The sequence below is a fragment of the Pithys albifrons genome, chromosome 17, assembly GCF_047495875.1.
Source record: "Pithys albifrons albifrons isolate INPA30051 chromosome 17, PitAlb_v1, whole genome shotgun sequence".
NCBI lineage: Eukaryota > Metazoa > Chordata > Aves > Passeriformes > Thamnophilidae > Pithys > Pithys albifrons.
In genome coordinates, this window is record NC_092474.1 from 7,876,694 (window position 1) to 7,897,498 (window position 20,805).

Genomic DNA, 20,805 nt, shown 5'->3' on the forward strand with positions numbered 1-20,805 from the left:
AGTGTCCTGGAGTCTCTGCCAGGAGGCTTTTCAGGGCCACAGTGGGTTTCTCACTGTTGGTGAGTGGGTGGGTTGGGGCAGCAGGCAGGGCCATGTGAGGGGCCAGGACTGGCTCCAGCCTCGGGGTGCTGCTTCATGTTTCTGGCATCTCTGAGCTCACTCTGTCCCTGTGTCTGTGCCCTCAAGCGAGATGACATGGAGGCAATCCCAGGATATCTGTCCCTGCACCAGACCGCTGACATCATGGCACTGAAGTGGACCCCGAACCAGCTGATGAACGGCTCCATGGGGGACCTGGACTATGAGAAGAGGTGACTGGAGCAGAGCTGGGACAAATGTTCCCCAGGGACAGGTTTGGACCTGGTGTCCAAACCAGCAGTGCTTTCCCAGTGACTGCAGAGCAAAACCATCATCCTCCAGTCTGTGAGGGGAAGAGATGGGAAGGAGGCCTGGGGAAGGTGAGGGGAGGTGGTATGAGATGCTGAGCTATTGCCCCTCTCTGCTGGGAAGTGCTCAGTGAGGGAGCTGAGGCTTGTTCCAAACCACACAAAGCGGTTTTCATTTATTGCCCTCAGGGATTTTTCAGGGGAATGCCCTCAATGGTTTCAGGTTTATCCTGATTATTGTAATCTGGGAAGATGAGGAGCTCATATACAGGGAAGAGAATCTGCAGGGAGGGAATGTGAGCACTTCAAGAGGATCAGACCTTGGTGACAGTGTGTGCCATTTTGTGGTGCTGTTCTGTTGATCCTACGTGCAGGTATTCAGAGTTCCCTGGGTTTATTGGAGTCCCTGGAGCCTGTTCCTCCAGAGGCCCTGAAGTCTGCTTAGTTTGCTTGGCAGCCTGTGTGGCCAAGCCCTTTTCCCTGGCATTGCCTGTTGGACTGCTGGCATTTCCCTTGATAGCTACACTCCTTTCACAAGCTACATGATCATGCCAGGTCCCAGTTTGCCTGAGAAACAAAATCCGTTTCCAGCAGCTCCAGGAAAGTGGGACTGTTCAGGACATTGATCTCTGAGCTAGAGTAGAGATCTTCTTCAGCACAACTTGATCTCAGTTTTGTTCATTCTCAATTGTAGTTTTTTGGGGTTTGTTTACCTGTGTTCTTTTCATCTCCCCTTTCTTCTTGGCCCTGGGCTGTTCAGTTGTGCCTGGTACCCTCCCCCTAAAATGCTATTTTCATCTCTACACTCCTTTTCTGAGTTCTTGTCTTGGGCATCAGCCTAAGCTCTAAAACTTCCCAGTGTCGAGACGTGACCAAGGAAGAGAGGAGGCAGATGGCACAGTAAGTATGACTGTACAGGGAGTGACTCTTGCACCCCTTCACTGCCTTCACGAGCCATTTTTAACGTTGTTTAAGTGCTATTTTTGTGAAGTGGCAGATGATGCTGCTCAGAATCTGGAAATTTGCTTTGTTGCAAAGAAGTTGGATGTGATTGAGTACTGACACTCTTGGAGAGCAGTGCTGGGCTCTTCACAGGAATGAAACCCTGGAGACATCCCCTTCCCTGGCTTTCACCTGGCCCTCCCTGCCCCTCTGCCCTGTCCAGTGGCCACCAGCAAGCCAGCACACTCTAGATTTGCTCAGACTCCTCAAGGTGCCTGTGCCTCAGCACTTGTTGAACAGAAGCAGCTGAGACCAAGTGTGTTGTCAGCTCTGAAAAAAGCCCTGCCAACGGTGAGGGTTTATTTCCTCTCCCTGGGGGCAGGAGCTCAGCAGAGCAGCACCCCAGGCTCGGGCAGGAGTGCATATTCCCTTGGGACTCTGGGGCTGCTCCTGAGGGATTCTTGGGGTTCTCCCAGCACTGCAGCAGGGTGGGGAGTCCTTGGGGTGCTCAGAAGGAGTGCTCAGCTCTGCAGGGCTCCACGTCCCTCCCTGCAATTGCAAGGATTCATGGGCACATTGTCCATTTTTGGGAGTGCTGTGAGGGTAGAGAAACCACCTGGGGCAGGTGGGACTGGACTTGCCCTGCCTGAGCTGAGGTGGCAGGGACAGTTACTGGTTCTGGAGGGATGTTGTCACTTGTCAGGCTGGTGTCATTGCTCTGGGACCTTCTCTGTTCCATGGCTTCCCCTGGCACCAGGGTATCCTGAGGCAAGATCTGGAGCAGATGTGGGCAGGGGCAGGGAATCTCACACCCCTGGGGCTCACGGCTTCCCTGTCTGTTCCAGTGTGTACTGGGACTATGCCATGACCATTCGCCTGGAGGAGATCGTTTATCTGCACTGTCACCAGCAAGGTAAGGCCAGAGCAGGGGCTGCTGGGGGCTGTGGCACAGCTCATTCCTTACCTCTGGGGAGTGCCCATGGTTTGGATTTGGCTCGGGGCAGATGTCTAGAGCTCTGGGTGGTCTCTGCAATGTAAATGCTTCCAGGAAAGCCTTTGCACAAGCTCCTGGCTGTGGTGCTTGGCTGGGAGAGCTCCTTGCAGGTTAAGGCTCTCTGGTTTCCAAGGGTGTGATCCCAGCAAACCTTCTCCAGGGCCCCAGACTTGTTTGGATTCTTCTTTAAGTCCATTATAGGGAAGAAGGTCCTTTTTTCCATACAAAAAAGACAATTTCTGGAGCTTTTCTGCCCTCTGCCTTTTGGACTGCTGCTGTTTCCCTCACTGATGTCTCTGTCTCTCTCTGCTATCACTGTACCAACAGTAGACAGCGGTGGGACGGTTGTCCTGGTGAGCCAGGATGGGATCCAGAGGCCACCACTGCGGTTCCCCCGAGGAGGGCACTTGCTGCAGTTCCTGTCCTGCCTGGAGAATGGGCTCTTGCCCCACGGGCAGCTGGACCCACCCCTCTGGTCACAGCGGGGAAAGGTGGGTGCTCCAAAACTGGACTTGTCCCTGAAAGGGTTCCTGGGGGCTCTGTGGTGTTCCCAGGTGGAGTGGCTCAGAGTGGGGCTGCTGGGGAGGATCCTCTGCCAGCATTAGTGACTTCTGCTTTTTAAATAATCCTCTTCTCCTCTTCCCAAAAATAATAAGATAGGTGGGCTTAAAATACAGAGGTTTGGTTTAGCTTGTGGCCTTGACCAGCTAAACAGACCCTTCTGGAAAACTCAGGGCGTGGTGTGGGGGGATTGCCCATGGGGCACAACAGGGCCACAGATCCACACTGGAATGAGAAGCTTCATCCAAAGGCTGCTCCAGCCCAGGGAATGTGCAAAATCACCCAGGCTGGCAGAGCACATGTTGTCATGGGGCAGGAAGAGCAGTGGACCTGGGGCAGCTCGTGGAGGGCACGTTTTGTTCCCCCAGGGGAAGGTGTTTCCCAAGCTGAGGAAGCGAAGTCCTCAGGGCTCCTCCGAGTCTGCATCCGACAAGGAGGATGACGAAGCCACGGATTACGTATTCAGGATCATCTACCCCGGGACACAGGCTGAGTTTGGTGAGTGCAGGGCACAGTTCTGGGGGGTTGTCACAGGGTGTGTGAGCTGCTGGGACATGGCATTGATGGTCTTCAGTCCCTGACTCATGGGGAAAGGGAGGTGATGCTGCTGGATGCACCAGAGCAGAAATATCTCTTAATATCTGGTGGTGAATGTCCTGAACTTCCTGAAATGTCTGTACATTTGTCCTCACTCTTCTGTGAGATGCCGAGAACTTTTTTCTGACCTCTGCAGACATCATAGGTGACTTCATAAGGGGGAAAACCATGAGTCTTAGATAGAAGACTTGTGGAATGTTTTTTAAAAAGCTGTGGAATCATATCAAAACCTTGTTCCTGTGTTTTTGAGGCTATAAGGGGGAAATCACATTCCCTGTGACTCCTCCATAACATCAGTTAAGGTTATACTTGGTTCTCCCTGCCTTTAGCTGACTAACGCAATTCAGTGAGTCAGATAAAAATCTGATTGAGGCTAAAACAGCAGACAGAGATGCTCCTTTCTGTGGCTGCCTTTTGATCTACCCCTTAAAATGCCATGCTGGAGGCCACATTTTCTGTGAAATGAATTGCTGCCATCCCTCAGCTGGCGTCATCACAGCCTGTGCCATTCCTGTGGACCTTCCCAGAGTGGGGTGGAGCTTCATCCTTGTCTTCTCTACAGATTGTTCCTTTCTCCCCTTTCATTTGTGCTCTTGCCCTCTTTCTGTGTCCCCAGTTGCCATTAATGGTACTTTTCACCCTGTGATCTCTGTGAGAGTGGGGAGAGAGAAGATCAGGAGGACTCCAACTGCAGCCAGGATGGTGGTGATCCCTAAATGGTGTCTGAGTCTCCTTGTCATGTCCCGACCTTCCCCTGCTGCTCTGGGGACCTCCCAGCACCAGCGTAATGGCCCTGTTGTCACTTGGCTGTGTCTGGCTCTCAGCTTGCTGTGTTGTCACTTGACAGGTCTTGCAGAGGTGTCCCTGTCTCTGCAGACCATCACTGACCCATCAACTCAGTGGAATGGGACAAGAAGGGGCTTTTATAGGAATATTTCAACATTTTTTTCTTGCCAATACCAGCCATTCAATACCACAAACAGGGAGAGTCAGTGAGACTGTGGGTGAGAGAGGAAACCCTCTCACAGCCAGAAAATGGGATGTCTACTATGATTTAATTTCCAAGAGGAGTAAAGTGGATTATTCTCCATGACATGACCAGTGTGTGGGCTGTACCTGAGCAGGACCCGAGGCTGCTGCAGTAGCACTTCAAGTTTAAGCAGGGATTTAGCAAGTGACAACATGCAGAGCTCCTGCTGTCCGTCTCAACTTCATCATCCAAGTCTTCATCTCCTGTCTTGTGATTTGGGTGCTTCCTTCTTTCCCTGAATCTAGGATGGGATCCTAGTGTTTGAGAGATGGGGGCTTTCCCCTGCCAGTGATTGGCTCTTCGTGGGACAGTGATTGATTTAAAATCTGTTTTTTCTCATCTGTTTCAGTCTGTGGCAGCCCCTTCTCTGGAGTCTCTGTGTTGGGTGCTGGGTTTCTGCCATGGGCAGCACAAAGCAGCTTAAGATCAGCTTTCTGAATGAGCTTGTTAATTAGCGGATGATTCTCATCAATGCTCTTTGTTCCCTTTCCTTTCTCCTGAGCTCACCAGTGCAGATGCTGCGATTCCTTGCAGTAGGTCCCTGGTTGCTGGAGCCTCCTTGGGAAGAGTGGGATGCTGCATTTGCTAATCAAAGCTCTCTGTTGCCCCTGGCTTCAGGGGCAGTGCTAAGCTGTCCCTGATGTCCCTCTCTGTCTCTCACAGTGCCCCAGGACCTGATGGACACACCAGGGGCCGTTCTGCCCCCCATGTGGCAGCCCAGCACCCGCAAGTCCTCCTGCTCCTCGTGCTCCCAGAGCGGCTCCTCGGATGGGGCCCCGGCCAATGGCTGCAGCCACGAGAGGTACGAGGAGCTGCTGCTCCCGTGGGACACCCAGGCACAGCAAAACCTGGCCCAGGGAGAGCCACTGCAGAGCACGAGGTGTCTCCAGCCTCACACTCAGCTCAGGGGACCATTGCAGGGGTCAGTGGAATGTCCTGAGACAGCTCAGCTGATCTGTGGCCGTGTTCTGGCAATTGCTGCTCTGAAGCTGAGCAGGGTCCTGTGATGCATCTGCGTGGGCACAGCTGGATCAGTCAGATCAGAGGGGCTGCATGGGGCCAGTCAGACCTGGGCTGAAGGGATGCCTGGGAGCATTTCCTCTCCTCACAGCCCCTGTGTTTTTGTTGGCAGAGCTCCGCTGAAACTACTGTGTGACAACATGAAGTACCAAATCCTCTCCCGGGCCTTCTATGGCTGTGAGTACCTGTCACATCCCTGCTGCCATCAGATGGCTGATGGGGGAAGGGGAAGGTCCTGGGCTCTAGGCTGGGAGTGGTGCTGAGGCAGCTGGCAGTGGCCAGGGATACTGGGACCAGTCTGTTGCACATGCTCAGAGTGGGGAGCAAACCTGGACTCTGATCCTTTGACTTGAGCCCAGCAAGCAGCAGCACTGGGGGTATGAGATGATGAGACACTCACCTGTCCAGTAGAGTCCCTGCTTTGGGATGTGGCTTCAGAGGGTCTCCCTCAGGGACCAGACTCATCAGAGCTTTCTCCTGCTCTTCACACTCATGGCTCCCCAAGTTCCATGGCCACTTGTTTGGGTTTTCCTGCTGCAGGGTTGGCCTATTGCAGACACCTGTCCACAGTGAGAACCCACCTGTCTGCGCTGGTGAACCACGACATCGTGTCCCCTGATATCCCCTGCAGTGCCAGCTCGGGGCTGACCATGGACATCTGGCAGAGATACCTGCAGGACAGCACAGTAAGGGCTCTAGGGGTCTCGGTGCATCCAGGGTGGCTGTAGCATGCTGAGGTCAAGCACATTGGGAAGGTCCTCTAGGAGTTAAATCAACCAGCCTAGCCCTGGCTGCACAGAGCCAGGACCAATCCTCAGCACAGGGGAGCTGGGGAATGAATGCTGCTATCCTACACGTGCTTCTGTTCAGAACCTGCCTGGGCAGTGCCTGTCACCCCATTACTGCTGTCCTGAGGGGGGATCTGCTGGGCTCAGAGTGACCCTGGGTGACTTTGTTGGGCCAGTTTCTGGTGTGCTGAGCCAAAATGTCCACCCACAGCAGCCTCTGGCTCTACCTGAGCCCATGCAGGATTTGAGGGATCATGGGCAGTGGGCTTGGGGGTGATTGGGATCTGGGCAGTGTTCCAGGTACTCAAAGGTGGCACAGCCTGGCCTTACACCCAATGGGCCATGTCCTGCCTATGGCTGTGCATAACCCCAAGCTCTTCTCTTCCCTCAGAGTTATGAGGACCAGGAGCTGCTGCGGCTCATCTACTACGGGGGGATCCAGCACGAGCTCAGGAAGGCTGTCTGGCCCTTCCTGCTTGGCCATTACCAGTTTGGGATGACAGAGGCGGAGCGGAAGGAGGTGAGTGTGGGTGTGCTGTCAGCTCAGCTGGGTGACATTGAGGTGCCCTGCACAACCTGAAGGGTCTGTTTGTAGAGCCCACCCTGTGAGCCCACTGGGCATTGTGTCCACTCTGGACTGGGCTGTAGGAGGAGCAGGAGAAAGGCTTGGAGGAGCAGGAGAAAGGCTTGGATCAGCAGGAACTGATAGGACCAAGCTAAGCACTGCCCCGTGCAGCTGCTGGTTCCTCATGTTCAGTGCCTTGCACAATCCTGGAAAGCAGGGAGGAGATGGATGGGCATAATGCCATTGGGAGGGCAGGGAGGAGATGGATGGGCATTTTTGCAACCTAAGTTTGGCCAGGATTTGTGGGTCAGGCACCGTGTTCACTCCTCTGTGCCAGTCTGGAGTGCAGGAGGAGGGACGGGTTTGGGCTCTCCAGGACAGTGTCCTACACACCCATGTCCCAGCCCCTGTGCCCCTCGTGTTCCAAGCCCCCGTGTCCCTGCCCTGCAGGCTGATGAGCAGACCCGTGCCTGCTACGAGCACACGATGGCAGAGTGGCTGGGCTGCGAGGCCATCGTCCGGCAGCGCGAGAAGGAGTCACACGCGGCCGCGCTGGCCAAGTGCTCCTCCGGGGCCAGCCTGGACTCCCACATCCAGAGGATGATGCACAGGGACTCGACCATCAGCAACGAGGTGAGGCTGCGTGGGGTTTGGCTGCCACAGCCTCGGTGTTTCAGCAGCACTGAACAGCTCTGATCCATGACCCCCTGGGGGTGCTTGGCACACAGAGACCGAAACCAGGGGCAGCAGGAGAGGGCAAGGGGTCCTGGCAGAGGGCAGTGGGGCAGCAGGACCCCGTAACTCATTTGTGAGGCAACATGCACAAACCCAGACACTCTCACCAGTCCTGGGAGAAATTTCTTGTGGGTGTTTCTGGAGAGTGAGGTACTGGTTACCTGACACACTCCTGGTGCACAGCAGGATTAGCTCCATGCAAGACTGTGCTGAAGGAGGGACAGGGAAGACCATGCTCCTGGGACTGAGGGGCTGTGAAAGAGGACAGTGGCTTTCCTGGCACCCTTTTCCATCAGCTGCTCAGCACAGAGGAATTTGGTGCACCTTTGGTACACAGTGCCATCGTGGGACAGAGCTGGGGACACCCAGCTCCATGGGACTGGCTTTTAGCTGTGCAGTGAGGAGTTAGATCCACAGCCCAAACCAAAGGGTGTGGAGGAAAAAGCCTGTTAAGGGTAAGGCAATTCTGGGAACAGAGGCCAGGGAGTGTTTCCGTAAGAGTTTTGTCCTTGGAGGAGCAGAGCCCAGCACAGCAGACCACACGATGCTGTGTGATGGGACTTCAGGCTGCCACCCCAGAGGTGAGGGGAGGCCCAGATGAACAGTGCCTGGAAAGTGAGAGCTGGAGACTTGATCTGGTTCCCTCTGGGGAAGTCTGTGTGGGTGCTTTGGGAAAGAGATGAGCTCGGCCCCAGTCCTGGAGCTACGAGTGTGTGCAGAGAGGGAGAGAGGCAGGGAAGGCAGGGCTGAACCAGGAGCTGTGTGGAACTAGATGATGCAGCTCTCCCAGGGGATGAGCAGAGCTGGGCTGCATTGTTGGCATGGCTGTAACCCCGGGAATCATTCCCATCCTCTTGGCATCTCCATTGTGGCTCTTCTGTACCCATGTGTGCCTGTTCTGGGAACAGGTGCTGGGAGGGGAGCTGGCACAGTTAACACAGACAAAGGTTCACCCTTTTTCCATCTCAACTTGAAACTTCCTGTTCTTAGTGCTCCCATGGTAATGGAGGAAAACTCTCACCCTTCCTCTCTCCATCAGAGCCCTGCCCAGCAAACACCCACAATACGAGGGTGGGGACAACTTCTGCTGTTCTGAATGTGCTGTATTTTCTTGAAATCCTATTGTTTGTGTGTGATGTTATTGCCATGCTGCCCAGATATTGGGGCTGGTGGCTCAGAGGGAACCCACAAGGCTGAGCACGGAGCTGGTGCCCAGCCCTTCCCTCTGTGCTTCAGCTGGAAGCCAGAACAGGGTGCTCGTGACTTTGAGAGGAGCTGCCTCCACTGAGTCTGTCTTAAAACATCAATATTTGTCCTTTAAGAAAAGGAAAAAAGCATGAATATGCTTGGAGGGCCTGTTTTATAGCCTGTGACTTCACCGTTTATGTAAACTGAGCTGGGCTGAGCTGCATTGCTGCCAAATTAGGACAGAGATATGTAGAAATCTGCACTCCAGGGAGGCAGCATGACCTCTCTGCAAGCCAGAGGAAAGTGGTGCCTTTTGGACCCAACACACAGCTCTTGAACAGCTGCACTGGCCTGGGACTTGGGCTATTGTCACCTTCTCCAGTAGTCAGTGCCAGTGGCTGAGGCAGAGCACTGCACTGGGGAACGCATGGCAGAGCTGCTGTGGTGGAACATCCCTCGTGGGTCACACAGGAGAACTTCCTGGATGCATTTTCTGCCTTTTCTTCCCCTGCAGAAGGGCCACCTCTGCTTGAGCTCCCCCACCCCAGCCCTGTGCTCTTTGCCTTCTCAGCACCTTCTACCCTCTCCCTTGCAGTCCTCCCAGAGCTGCAGCTCCGGCCGACAGAACCACGCGCGGTTGCAGAGCGACTCCAGCTCCAGCACCCAGGTGAGCAGCAGTACCCTGTCCCCTCCTCGTCCCCACAGCTCTGCCCTGGCATGGGCTGAGCCCTCAGCCATAACCACAGGGATGTCTGGCAAACAGAACCAGTGCTGGAGTCCCCAACCTGCTCTGGAGCCGCTAAGATCAGAACCGTGCTCTGCTTGTGGTGTGGAACATTCACCTGCCTGCTCTGCCCCGTGGCTGTCACACCTGAGGGCTGTGGCTGCTGCCTCTGTTACTGCCCTGGTGTTTAATACCTGTTCAAATCACTTTCTGCCCAATATATAATGCCAAGGAAAGCATTGCCCTCTGGAGCAGAGATTTGTGGGCTTAGAGTTGTGCAAATGACCAAGTGCTGTCCCAAATCCAGGGAGAGGAAGCTAAAGGGTGATTTTCCTCCTTCTCTGGCACTAAGTCCCCAACAGTTTGCTGAATGCCCATGACGCTCTCTCTTCTCTCTGCTCACGCTTTTCAGGTGTTTGAATCTGTGGATGAAGTGGAACAGACTGAAGCAGATGCTCAGCTGGAAGATGGCAAACAAAGCAAGATCCCCAATGGGACAGTTCCCAATGGCACGTGCTCCCCTGACTCTGGCCACCCCTCTTCCCAAAACTTCTCCATCACATCAGGGTTCTCAGAGCGCAGCTTCAGCAACGAGGACAGTGCCCTGGAGACCAACAAATCCTCATCCAGCTCCCAGGGAAAGGCTGGTGGGTCCGATGTGCCAGTCCCACCAGACTCAGATGGTGTCCAGCAGGAGAAGATGCAGGGCCAAGACAGCCTGGAAGGTGAATTTCCCAGCGGTGAAAGTGTGGACTTTGTTGCCGTGGGTGAGGCCCCAGCAGGGGCCCTGTGTGACACTGTGGCCCTGACTGTGGTGGAGAGCTGGGCAGACAGCGAGGCTGAGAAGCAGAGCTTGGTGGAGAGCGAGGACAACCTCTCCGAGGAGCCAGAGATGGAGAGTCTGTACCCACAGTTGGATTCTCTGGCTGTGACTGATCTGACCAACAATGAAACATCTACTCTTTCCTCCACGGGTGTCACCTACTCTGTAAGTGTGGACCTGTTCAGGGTGGGGTTCTTCCTGGCTGCATTGTTATTTCACAGAAACTTAAAATCCCAGAATAGTTGGGGTGGGAAGGGACTTCTGGACATCACCCAGTCCAACCCCCTGCCCAGGCAGGGTCACCTGGAGCAGGTGACACCGGTGGGGTTGGAATGTCTGCAGAGAGGACACTCCCCACCCTCCCATGGCAGTTCCCGAGCTCTGCCAACCTCCATGGAAATAAGTTCTTCCTCATGTTTAGGTGGAACTTGTTGTGCTTTAGTCTGTGGCCATTGCTCCTCATCCCATCACTGGCACCACTGAGCAGTCTGGGACTATTCTCTGACACCCCATGTTGATATTTGTGTGGATTGATGGGATCCCCTCTCAGTCTTCTCCAAACTAACCAGGCCCAGTTCCCCCAGTCTCTCCTCATCAGAGAGATGCTCCAAACCTGTGTGGTCTCCGCTGGACCCTCTCCAGCAGCTCCTTGTCTTTCTTGAACTGGGAAGACCAGAACTGAACACAACACTCCAGATGTGGCCTCACCAGGGCCAAGTAAAGGGGCAGGATTTCCCTGCATTTTCCCCATGCTGATCCCACAGTTGGGTGTAGAGGGACTCCCACCCCCTACCCAAACTCTGCCCTGTCACTCCATTGCCCTTGCAATCCTCTCCTTGATTTTTATTTGAGAACAAATCAGCTTTGCTCTTGTTGTGGGCAGCCAGAGCTGCTGGACATGTACACGGTGAACCTGCACCGCATTGAGAAGGACGTGCAGCGCTGTGACCGCAACTACTGGTACTTCACCCCGGCCAACCTGGAGAAGTTACGCAACGTCATGTGCAGGTGGGGGCTCTGGGGCTCAAGGGGCTTCCTGCATTTCACTCCAAGGCTGGAGCCCAAAACTTTGCTCTGATGACTGAGTTTTACCTCCTCAACTTCTGTCCCCAAATCCCCCCCTCATTCCAGCACTGGGGCCACCACACCAAGGACATGGCGGTTCCAGTATCCCATGCTTAGAGATGTCCAGCTGTCCCTTGACTGCTCTGTGCTGGGGTTTTGGGCAAGGTAGAGGCTCCCTGGGCTGCCCACACCCACTGTGCCCACTGCCCACCTGCTCTCTGGAATATGCCTGGAAAATGCTTTAACAAGGATCACCTCACAGAGCTGTAGTGCTAATGAGGAAGTGCCTGAAGCAGTGGAATGGTTGTTACCTGTCCCAAACCCCAGGAGAGCACCAGACCTGGGTGCATTTGAGTGTCTTTGAATCCCTGTGACTCAGAGCTGGCTGAGTGACACCAACTCAGACCAGCTCAGCTGCTGCTTCATGGGCAGCAAAGAATAAAATATTATTACTCATCTTGCAAGCATGAGAAGCTGCTGTTCCATCAGTGCTGTCACTTCATCTGACAGCCAGAGCTGGAGACCTCTGCTGAGATTAGACCTTCAGTACAGCAGATTTTGGAAAACCAGTGGGCAGGCTGGAAAAGATCATTCCCTTGTGCCAGAAGCAGATCCGAGCCCTTTCTGAACACAATTTGACTTGCTACCAAATAAGGGAAGATATCCCTGCAGGGCTGGATGCTTCCTGGGACACTGGCAAGGGGAAGGCAGGGCAGGCAGTGCACAGAGAACCAAGAGGATGATTCGAGGGGAAGGGATGAGAATGAGAAATAAATTCACAAATTCCATCTGTCTCTGTCCTTTTACCAATGACCACTCTGTGCTGTGTTTTCCCATTTTGCTTTTCCCTTTGCTAATTTTTCATACAATGTCCATGGTATAGCCCCAGATGGACACTCTGGGATGTGGCCATGTCAGGGTGTTCATGAAGGACTGTGCCATGAACACTTTACCTGGGAGTCACCACAGGAATTTAATCATTTACAGCACAGAGATAACAGAATAACCAGGTGTGATTTGGTCCCTCATCGCAGGAAGGAAGGCAGGGCACAGAGAAAGGAGGTGCCAGGCAGTGGCACTCAGGTCACCTCTCCTGCTCTCTCACACAGCTACATCTGGCAGCACATTGAGATTGGCTACGTGCAGGGGATGTGTGACCTGCTGGCCCCTCTTCTGGTCATTCTGGATGATGGTGAGTGGGTGGCTCTGCTTTCCCTGTCCCTTTGTGGGAGTATGTGGGGGGATCTGCTGGGGGGCATCTGCAGGGCTTGTGGTAGCTCTTTGCAGGATGGTCCCATGCTTAGAGGTGTGGAGCAGGATCCTGTTTGTCCTTGGTGTTGTCTGGCTTCCAGGAGCCCAACCTGGGGACAGGGTGGATTATTTGGAGGGATGTTCTGGCTGTGGGAGCAGGTGCAGCAGAGCCTGTGCAGCCCAACAGTGATGTCTCTCCTCCCTACACAGAGGCTCTGGCTTTCAGCTGTTTCACTGAACTGATGAAGAGGATGAATCAGAATTTCCCCCATGGAGGAGCCATGGACACACATTTTGCCAACATGAGGTCCTTGATCCAGGTGAGGAGTCCTGGCAGGGAGACAGTGGCTTCTCACACCCGAGGGAGAAAGGCAGTGCTGGGATGGGGGTCTTGGAGGGGCTGAGAGGGGGTTTCAGTGATGGGGAAGCAGGAGGGGAGAACAGGGGTTCTAAAGACAGCCTGGAGTAATGTGTGCCAGGAAAGGGAGGGAGGAGCTGGTGGGAGCTGGTGCAGAGAGCAGTGGGAGTGGAGGGAAGCAAAGGGATGGCTGGGGCCTCCTGTGTGCACTGATGAGTTTTCTTTTGTTTTTCTTGACAGATTCTGGACTCTGAGCTCTTTGAGCTGATGCACCACAATGGGGATTACACTCATTTCTATTTCTGCTACCGGTGGTTTCTCCTGGACTTCAAGAGAGGTGTGTGCTGAGACCAGCTAGGACAGGGGTGGGCAGGGTCTGCTGGCTTTCAGCTTCTCAGCACACCCTGCAACTTAACTCTGGATTCCTTTTCACTGTTCCCTGGTTTGTGTGGGGCTGACTGTTCTGTCTAGATACAGAACTGTTGTTCCAGAGCTGCTGCTGAGCCTCACTAGGGGTGTGTCCCGGGCCTGTGCCACCTGCTGCAGGGCAGGATGTGTCTCCCTACAGGTGCCTGACTTACTACTTCCAGCTGGAACAGGTTCCTGTGGGCAGAAGCCTGCCAGCCTTGTGCCCAGCACCGCTGTGAGCTCTGTGAGTGAGGGAGGTGTGAAGCCATGGCTGGGGTGGTAAGTGCTGGGCTGTTCCTGTTCTCAGAGCTGGTGTACGACGACGTGTTCGCTGTCTGGGAGACCATCTGGGCCGCCACACGCGTCTCCTCCGCTCACTACGTGCTCTTCATCGCCCTGGCCTTGGTGGAAATGTACCGGGACATCATCCTGGAGAACAACATGGATTTCACAGACATCATCAAGTTTTTCAATGGTACAGCTTGTGTTTTGTTGGGCTGAATTTGTGGCAGCTGCTCAGATGTGGGCAGCACGTGGCTGGGTGGAGGCAGTCAGGTCTGGGCTCTGCTGTGAGTGTTTAACACACAGTGCAGTGTGTGGTTGTGCAATGCTGGTACCTGGAACACGGTGGTAGAGCCCTTGTGCCCCTAAACAGTTGGGCTTTGAGGGGTCTGGTGGTGCTGGGGGAACCCACGTGCCATTCTCCACCCTGGCCCACCTGGACATGTTGAAGGGAGCTGAGAATGCAGGTTGTGCTTCCTGCTGGCTGTCACCATCCTGAGGAGCTGCCTAAGGATGGCTATCCAGGCCCAAGTGTCTCTGTGAGGGATGGTTTGGGAATGTGAGCAGGAGTTCACAGTTCAGCTCCCACCTGGGGCTTGGATGAGGAGCTGTGGGGCTGGCACTGCTCAGGTGTGACCTCTCTGCATTCCCCTGTCTGTGTTCCAGAAATGGCCGAGAGACACAACACCAAGCAGATCCTGAAGCTGGCTCGGGACCTTGTCTATAAAGTGCAGACTCTGATTGAGAACAAATGAAGGACACGAGGCACACGAGGCATCCAAAGAGCTGGGACTCCCCTCTGATGCTTCCTCCCTTCTCCTCTTTCTCCAAGTGCCACACCTGTGGAACTCAGGTAGTGGGACACGTGCTGCTGGCTGAGCTGGGAGTGCCCTCAGAAGTGCTGTGCCAGGGGCCCCAGCTCAGACCTTCTGCAGTGACTCAACCAAAGATCCATCCAGGTGTGTTCCCTGTCAGGAGCAGGACCAGGCAGTTGCTTCCTGGACTTGCTGCAGCAGAGGGGCAGCAGGTATGGTGGCCACCACAACTGCCCAGGCACTGCCAGCATCCCAGGGCAGAGCTCGGGGCTGGGAGGACAGAGCTCCACATCCTCTGTGGCACAGACACAAAGCTGCTTCCTTGGGGCCATCCCTGGCGGGGGAAGGCAGCTGGTCTGTAAGCCCACAGAGCACAGGGGTGCTGCCAGCCCTCAGCTTCTTACCAACATGATGAGGTTCTGCCATAACTTTGATCACAGAAATTCCTCTTTTGATCTTGTCCTTGACGTGTTGCATCCCCTTCAGTATTCTCTTTCCTAGGGCTCTCTTTCCTCCCTAGGATCTTACATTGTTCTTACAATATCTGAGCACACAAGAGTTTCATCTCTGGATGGATTTTCAGAACAGCTCCAAGTTCAGCATTGGAGTTGTTTTGGTTGTTTGTTTTTTTCAAAATCCAGCCTCTGTAACCCTCTCTGAACACTGGGAAATCTGGCCCTGACCTCCTCTGGGAACTCCTGTCTGGAGGTTTTCTTACCTGCCTTACTTTAGCTGCTTGTGGTAGGAGTCTGGTCTCCCTGTTGCTCCTCTGCAGCCCCTGTGAGGGAAAGGATCCTCAGAAGGCAAGCCAGAGCTCCTGATGATCCTGACTTTCCCTCTGGTGGGGTCTGTCTCTTCCTCTGCCTGTGTTAAGACCAGCTGCTCGAAGCTTGACAGCACTAACAATCCCCTTGGTGCCTGTGGGTTTTCCGTGTGCTGCCAAGCCCCCTAAGCCCACCAAAAGTCCAGTTAGGTCTTGGTGGGCTTCCCCCACATGTCTGTGAAGAGGAGAATAGCCCAAGGTCCCTGAGTGGTCTTTGCTTTAGGAAGATGCACTTGTGTGGCCACTTTTCCTGCAGTGGCTCCAGTGCTGGAGCCTCCTGCATGAAGTGCCTCTCAGCTGCTGTGTCCTCAGCCCTGCAGAGGGGTCGAAGTCATTCTCAACTCAGGTAAAAACACTACACGAAAAGGAGAGCTGTGGGTGTGGAGGGTCCAGCCCAACCAGGGAGGGCTGTGCTGTGGCTGCGGGGCAGGCGCTGGGCTGGAACGAAATCTCTAAGGGTACTTTCTCTCAAGTTCTGCTGCAAAAATTTATGTTCTCCCTCGGTGCAATGTGTGATGTGTGTGCTCCCCCCTCCCCTCTGCAAGGGAAGACCCTGCTCCTGCCTTGCTGCTGGAGTGCTGCCCACGGAAGGCAAAGGGGCCCTTCCCTTCTCCCGTGGAACTTGTGTGTGTGCTGTTCTGTGTTGGCTCGTGGCACGTGTCAGATGTTGCTTGCAGAAAATAGATGTCAATCTGCACAAGAGAAAACTGCTGCTTCAGGGAAGTCCTGTGGATTGTGGTGAAATGGTTTGCTGTTTCTGAGCAAATCAGGTAGAAAAATGAGCACTTTCTGTCTGCTGGGACACGGAGGTCACAGCTGGAAAGGGCACAGAGAGTGGCACATCCTGAACCCTTGGGGGAAGAGGCTGTGGCAGTGGCAGAGCAGTGGGCAACTCTTTGCTCCTCATAACTGGATCAGATATGTACACTCATCTAGGAAATTCCTTGCAGGATTTTTCTGCAGTAAATCCCCAAAGGGTGCTGGTCTGTAGTAGCTCAGGAAACAAAGAGCTTTAGATCTGCCAGTTCCTGTGTGAATCTTCCATCTTTCCACCAAGCAGAGCAAAAAGCTCCTGCCCTCCCTCCATCCCAGACTGCTCCTGTTCCCTCGAGGTTCTAGACAGGTAACTGCCTCTGTCACCTTTGCAGAGGGGAAGGGAAGTGCTCTGCTCTCCCCTTCCCGAGGGACTGGAACCCACAGGTCATCTGAAACACAGTCTGACCAAGCAACATCGCTGACACTTTATCTTTCAAGCTTCTTTCCTTGGTCTTTAAAGAAAAACAGCCAAGAAATTCTGCACAATATTTGCTGTCTGTATTACCTGAGAGTGTCTTTGGGCCGCTAAATAGCAGTGTTTTTTGAATAATTTCTGGGGGAAAAAAGTATTTATTTATTCATTGTACCTGACTCTGTGTCCTTGTGTGCTGGCGTGTGAGTGTGTGCTGTTGTGCAAATGGAGATAGACATTTTCAATGTTCTTTACAGTATCTTGTACATGTTCACCAGAAAATTATGTCTATATATAACATATATACAGTATAGAGAGAAAATATGTGAATTAAGTGGGTTATTTTTTGAGGGGGGGATGGAAAATCTTTTGCTTTTAAGAACTGTGTGGTTTCTATAGCACCTATTCCATGATGTGCCAATCTGGCACTGTCCCTGTGCTGCCAGAATCGTGGGGGGCAACAGGAAGCTCAGAGCAGAACCAGCATCACAACCTCAGCTTGGCTTCATCTTAGTTCTGATTTTAAAATAGGAAAAGAAGAATAAAAGGAGGAAAAAAGCCCTGGTGCTGTGTGCAGGGGCAACTCCGCTGGAGCTGTGTGGGGTGCTGTGCCTTGCCTGGGGAGTCACTGGGTGAGAACAGCTGCAGAGTTGGGGTTTGGTGTGGGCTGCAGAGACATTGGATAGTCCAAAAAGTAGTCTGTCATTTAATTTGGGACTGAAAGCATTGTCATTTGTGTCTGGCCACCCTGTTTGGGTAGGGAGGGAGTGTCCCTGGCCCCTGAGCACTGGGGCTGAGTCTTCAGAAGCCCCAGCCAGCCCAGCCCTGCTGCAGGCAGAGCCCCACGTGCTGCTCCACCCTTATCCCTACAAACATTGGGAAAACCATCTGCCCATAAATATTCCTGTAAGCACTTGAGTCTGAACATGGAGGTGCAGCTTTGTGTTCCCAGGAGGTCAGAATGAGGCTCTGACAGTGCCTGTGCTCTGTCCTTGTCCATGCCCAGTCCCAGCTCTGCTCTGAGCATCCTTCCCAAGACTCAGTGGGGCAGCTTCTTGTGCTTGTGGAGACCCACAGTGAGGCACCCCCAGGAGTCTGGGGCTCTGGTGGTTAAAGGCTGCTAAAATGGAAGCAAAGGTTTTGTTGTGCAGCTGTTTGTGGGCCTTCCCTGGCCTCAACCCCTGCTGTCCCCTGCTAGCCCTCCCCCCCCCCCCCCCCCGAGATAAAGCTTTGTTCTGGGGTTCTGAGTGTGGGAATCATTGCCTTGGAATCCATGCTGGATCTCTCCTGGCTGTGCAGCCAAGCATCTGTTTGCCACAGAGGAGAAGCCTGCCACCAGGGAATGCTTGTCCATATACAGCAATCTTGCCTGGCTCCTTGGGGGAGAGGAATGTCTCACCCCAGCAGCTCCGTGCAGCTGAACCCCCCTGCAATGGCACTGTGAGCTGGGACTATCTTTAGCCTATTGTTGGTTCTGTGGGACCAGGGACTGGAGCTGTTGTGCCTTAAACTACCAGAGGGCAGGCTTAGCTTGGATTTTAGGCAGAAATTTTTCCCTATGAGCGTGGTAAGGCTCTGGTACAGCTTTCCCAGAGAAGCTGTGGCTGTCCTATTCCTGGAAGTGTCCAAGGCCAGGTTGGACGGGGCTTGGAGTAACATGGTCCAGTGGAAGGCATCCCTGCCTGTGGCAAGGGAGTGGAATGAGATGAGTTCTGAGGTCCTCTCCAACCCAAACCACTCCATGCTTTCTGATGAGATGCTGCATTCTTCCCTGGTGTGCAGCAAGGTTTGCATCCCACACGCTGCCAGCCTGTGTTCTCCACTCTGGATCGCTCCATAGGAAGGATGTTCAGCTGTTCAGCTCCCATCACACCCTCCTGAGCATCTGTGGAGCTGTGGGGTTTGGGATTTATCTCATGCTCAAGATGCTCAGCTCACAGATAATCTTGCTATGTTTAAATCCAGTGAATGTTTGTGTCCTGGCCCCGCATCCCCCAGAGGGACTGAGTAATGGATTCTCTGCCTGCATCTGAGCTTTCTGCTGATGCAACCTTCCAGTGAGCTCCTGGTACCCACTTCTTTTGATGTTACTCTTGCAGACCCTTTAGAAGTTGTCTTTGTTCCTAAATGTGTGAGTTTTCTAGGAGTTTTTCTCTTGCTGTGTTGAGTCTCTGAATTGCTTTGCTGTGAACATTTTTATGAAGACTGAGAGGGGTTTTTGCACGGGAATTTCTTGCTGCCTCCCTGTCCTGCTCTCATGTGGCCCCTGAAATGCTGAGCATCCCTTACTTTTCTAAATGCATTTTATAGTGCAACTGGAGCCAACAGTGGAACTGCAGGTGTCAACCACTTTCATTGATGAGAGAGAAACAGGCCAAGGGAAGGGATATTCTTGACAGGGCAGGTTGGGATCACAGATCTGCTGGGAACCCATCCATGGGCAAGCTGAGCCCATCTCAAAATCCCTCCCCGGAGACACAAGCCCGTGGCCAAGAGCAATTTATGGAATGAGATTCTTCCTATTCTTTGTTCTTTAATTATTTGTTACATATTTCACTCTGCCTGGCTGCTTTCCATTTCCCAGCTTGCCCTGAGTAGCTTCTGGTCCCCTGGAAGCCACCGTGGCCAACAGGCCTCAGAACAGGGATGGGACCAGTTTGGGGATTCTCATCACCAAAGTTTGCTTTTAAAAATATGTTACAATACCTTAAATCTCTGCTCCCCCTGAGCACTGATGTTCAGCCAGTGGGAGCCTCAGAACCTTTGATCAGTAGGACCAAAATGATTTTCATGTCATCAAATCCTCTGTCTTATTTTTCACTCCATTTGGGAATTTCCCCAAATACTGAGCAGTTTGGGCTTGTCTTCAGCATTTTACTATTGTATGAGCACAAATGAATAGAGGAAGAGCACAATGTAGAGATGGAGTGACAACTTTCTAGCACTATGGAAGGGTTGGAACTCCCCAGATGCTGTGTCAGAAATTCCTGTAAAAGCTTTTTCAGACACCTTGAAGTAGATCAAATGCCACTGATTGTTCCTGTGACTGCACTCGCAGTCAGGACCCTCGTTGCCTGCCCCAAATTGACATATTTCACTGGTTAAGACCCCTGAATGGTCGTGGTCCCCAGTGGCCCCACGTTTGTTCTCTGTGTGGGTCACAGTGGAATGTTCCAGTGCCGTTCAGTGAGTGGTTTCCTTCAAAACTTTGCCCGAATCCTGAACTTCCCAGAGAATGTTCACTGTTGGAATAGTCATGCAAGTCTTCTAATGTGTCTAATTTTAGATCAGTGATAACCTTAAATTCCTGCTCAGTGGTTTAATAACTTCCTTCTGTAAATTGGTTTTGCACATGGAGGCTAAGCAGAGCCCAGACAGGGCTGCAGGTGACAGTCCCTTCCCCACAGTGGCTCCCGAGCCATCCATGTGGGGCATGAGTAAGAGCAAGGGCACTTTGCATCAGCTCTTTGATAAGGGGGGGGGGGGGGGAAATCATCATTTATCCTTTTAATTAATTTATTTTTTAATTGATGCTAAAATGTACACTATGCACGAGATCTTAAATACATGAAAGTTTTAGGAATGGGTGTGGCTTTGCTGCTGAGGACAACAAAGAATTGGAAATCCTGATCCTGGATATATTGAGACTAAAGATATGTCATGGCTTTGTAAGTTGAACTTAAATTCTCAGAAATTCAGTCTTTCCTTGGAGAGTAATTTCCAGGAGCCAGGGAAGGAGAATCTCTTTTCCCAAAAAGAATTAATGAAAACTCTTGATGAAAGTCCAACAGCCTCAGACCCATGATTGTCACTCCCTGGTGCAAGGAGTGTTCTGGTGAGCCGGGCAGGGGTTGGGTGCCACAGCCATCATGGGGGGATGCACCATCCCAGCCTCTGTGGGACAGGGCATTGCCCCTCAGCACAGGGATATGAATGTATCTGATGTCCTGGCATTAGACTTTTCTGTTGCCCTACACTGAATTGCTGCTTTTCTCTGTTTTGATGCCATTCTGGTCTCTGGGAGTTGCTCTATCTGAGCTTAACGAGCACTTACAGCTTTTAATCTCTTTGTAGAAGTGCTGCTAATGTTCTTAGATTATCTGAATTCCACACTGTGGTATAATATCTGTTTTATATTATTTTATTCATGCTTTTGGTTTTTTTTATGTAAACTGTTCCTTATTGTTGTTCAGAAAGAAAAATTAAAGCTCTATTATCTATG

The 20,805-nt window shown here is 52.8% G+C and overlaps 1 protein-coding gene across 4 annotated transcripts in view; it reads left to right on the plus strand.

The window, feature by feature from the left end:
- SGSM1 (small G protein signaling modulator 1) overlaps nucleotides 1–20,805 on the plus strand; it is a 41,261-nt gene extending 20,456 nt beyond the window's left edge. For 2 of the 4 annotated variants that reach the window (XM_071572093.1, XM_071572095.1), the window contains exons 9-25: nucleotides 187–311; nucleotides 2,174–2,241; nucleotides 2,650–2,813; nucleotides 3,252–3,381; nucleotides 5,174–5,312; nucleotides 5,643–5,707; nucleotides 6,071–6,216; nucleotides 6,710–6,838; nucleotides 7,334–7,516; nucleotides 9,402–9,473; nucleotides 9,943–10,518; nucleotides 11,237–11,361; nucleotides 12,528–12,610; nucleotides 12,880–12,989; nucleotides 13,268–13,364; nucleotides 13,743–13,910; nucleotides 14,384–20,805. In XM_071572093.1, coding sequence (XP_071428194.1) covers nucleotides 187–311; nucleotides 2,174–2,241; nucleotides 2,650–2,813; nucleotides 3,252–3,381; nucleotides 5,174–5,312; nucleotides 5,643–5,707; nucleotides 6,071–6,216; nucleotides 6,710–6,838; nucleotides 7,334–7,516; nucleotides 9,402–9,473; nucleotides 9,943–10,518; nucleotides 11,237–11,361; nucleotides 12,528–12,610; nucleotides 12,880–12,989; nucleotides 13,268–13,364; nucleotides 13,743–13,910; nucleotides 14,384–14,472 — 2,469 coding nt within the window. In that variant the 3' untranslated portion in view covers nucleotides 14,473–20,805. Of the gene's footprint in view, nucleotides 1–186; nucleotides 312–2,173; nucleotides 2,242–2,649; nucleotides 2,814–3,251; nucleotides 3,382–4,096; nucleotides 4,265–5,173; nucleotides 5,313–5,642; nucleotides 5,708–6,070; nucleotides 6,217–6,709; nucleotides 6,839–7,333; nucleotides 7,517–9,401; nucleotides 9,474–9,942; nucleotides 10,519–11,236; nucleotides 11,362–12,527; nucleotides 12,611–12,879; nucleotides 12,990–13,267; nucleotides 13,365–13,742; nucleotides 13,911–14,383 lie in introns of all 4 variants that reach the window. The other 2 variants (XM_071572096.1, XM_071572094.1) reach the window with 2 other exon arrangements.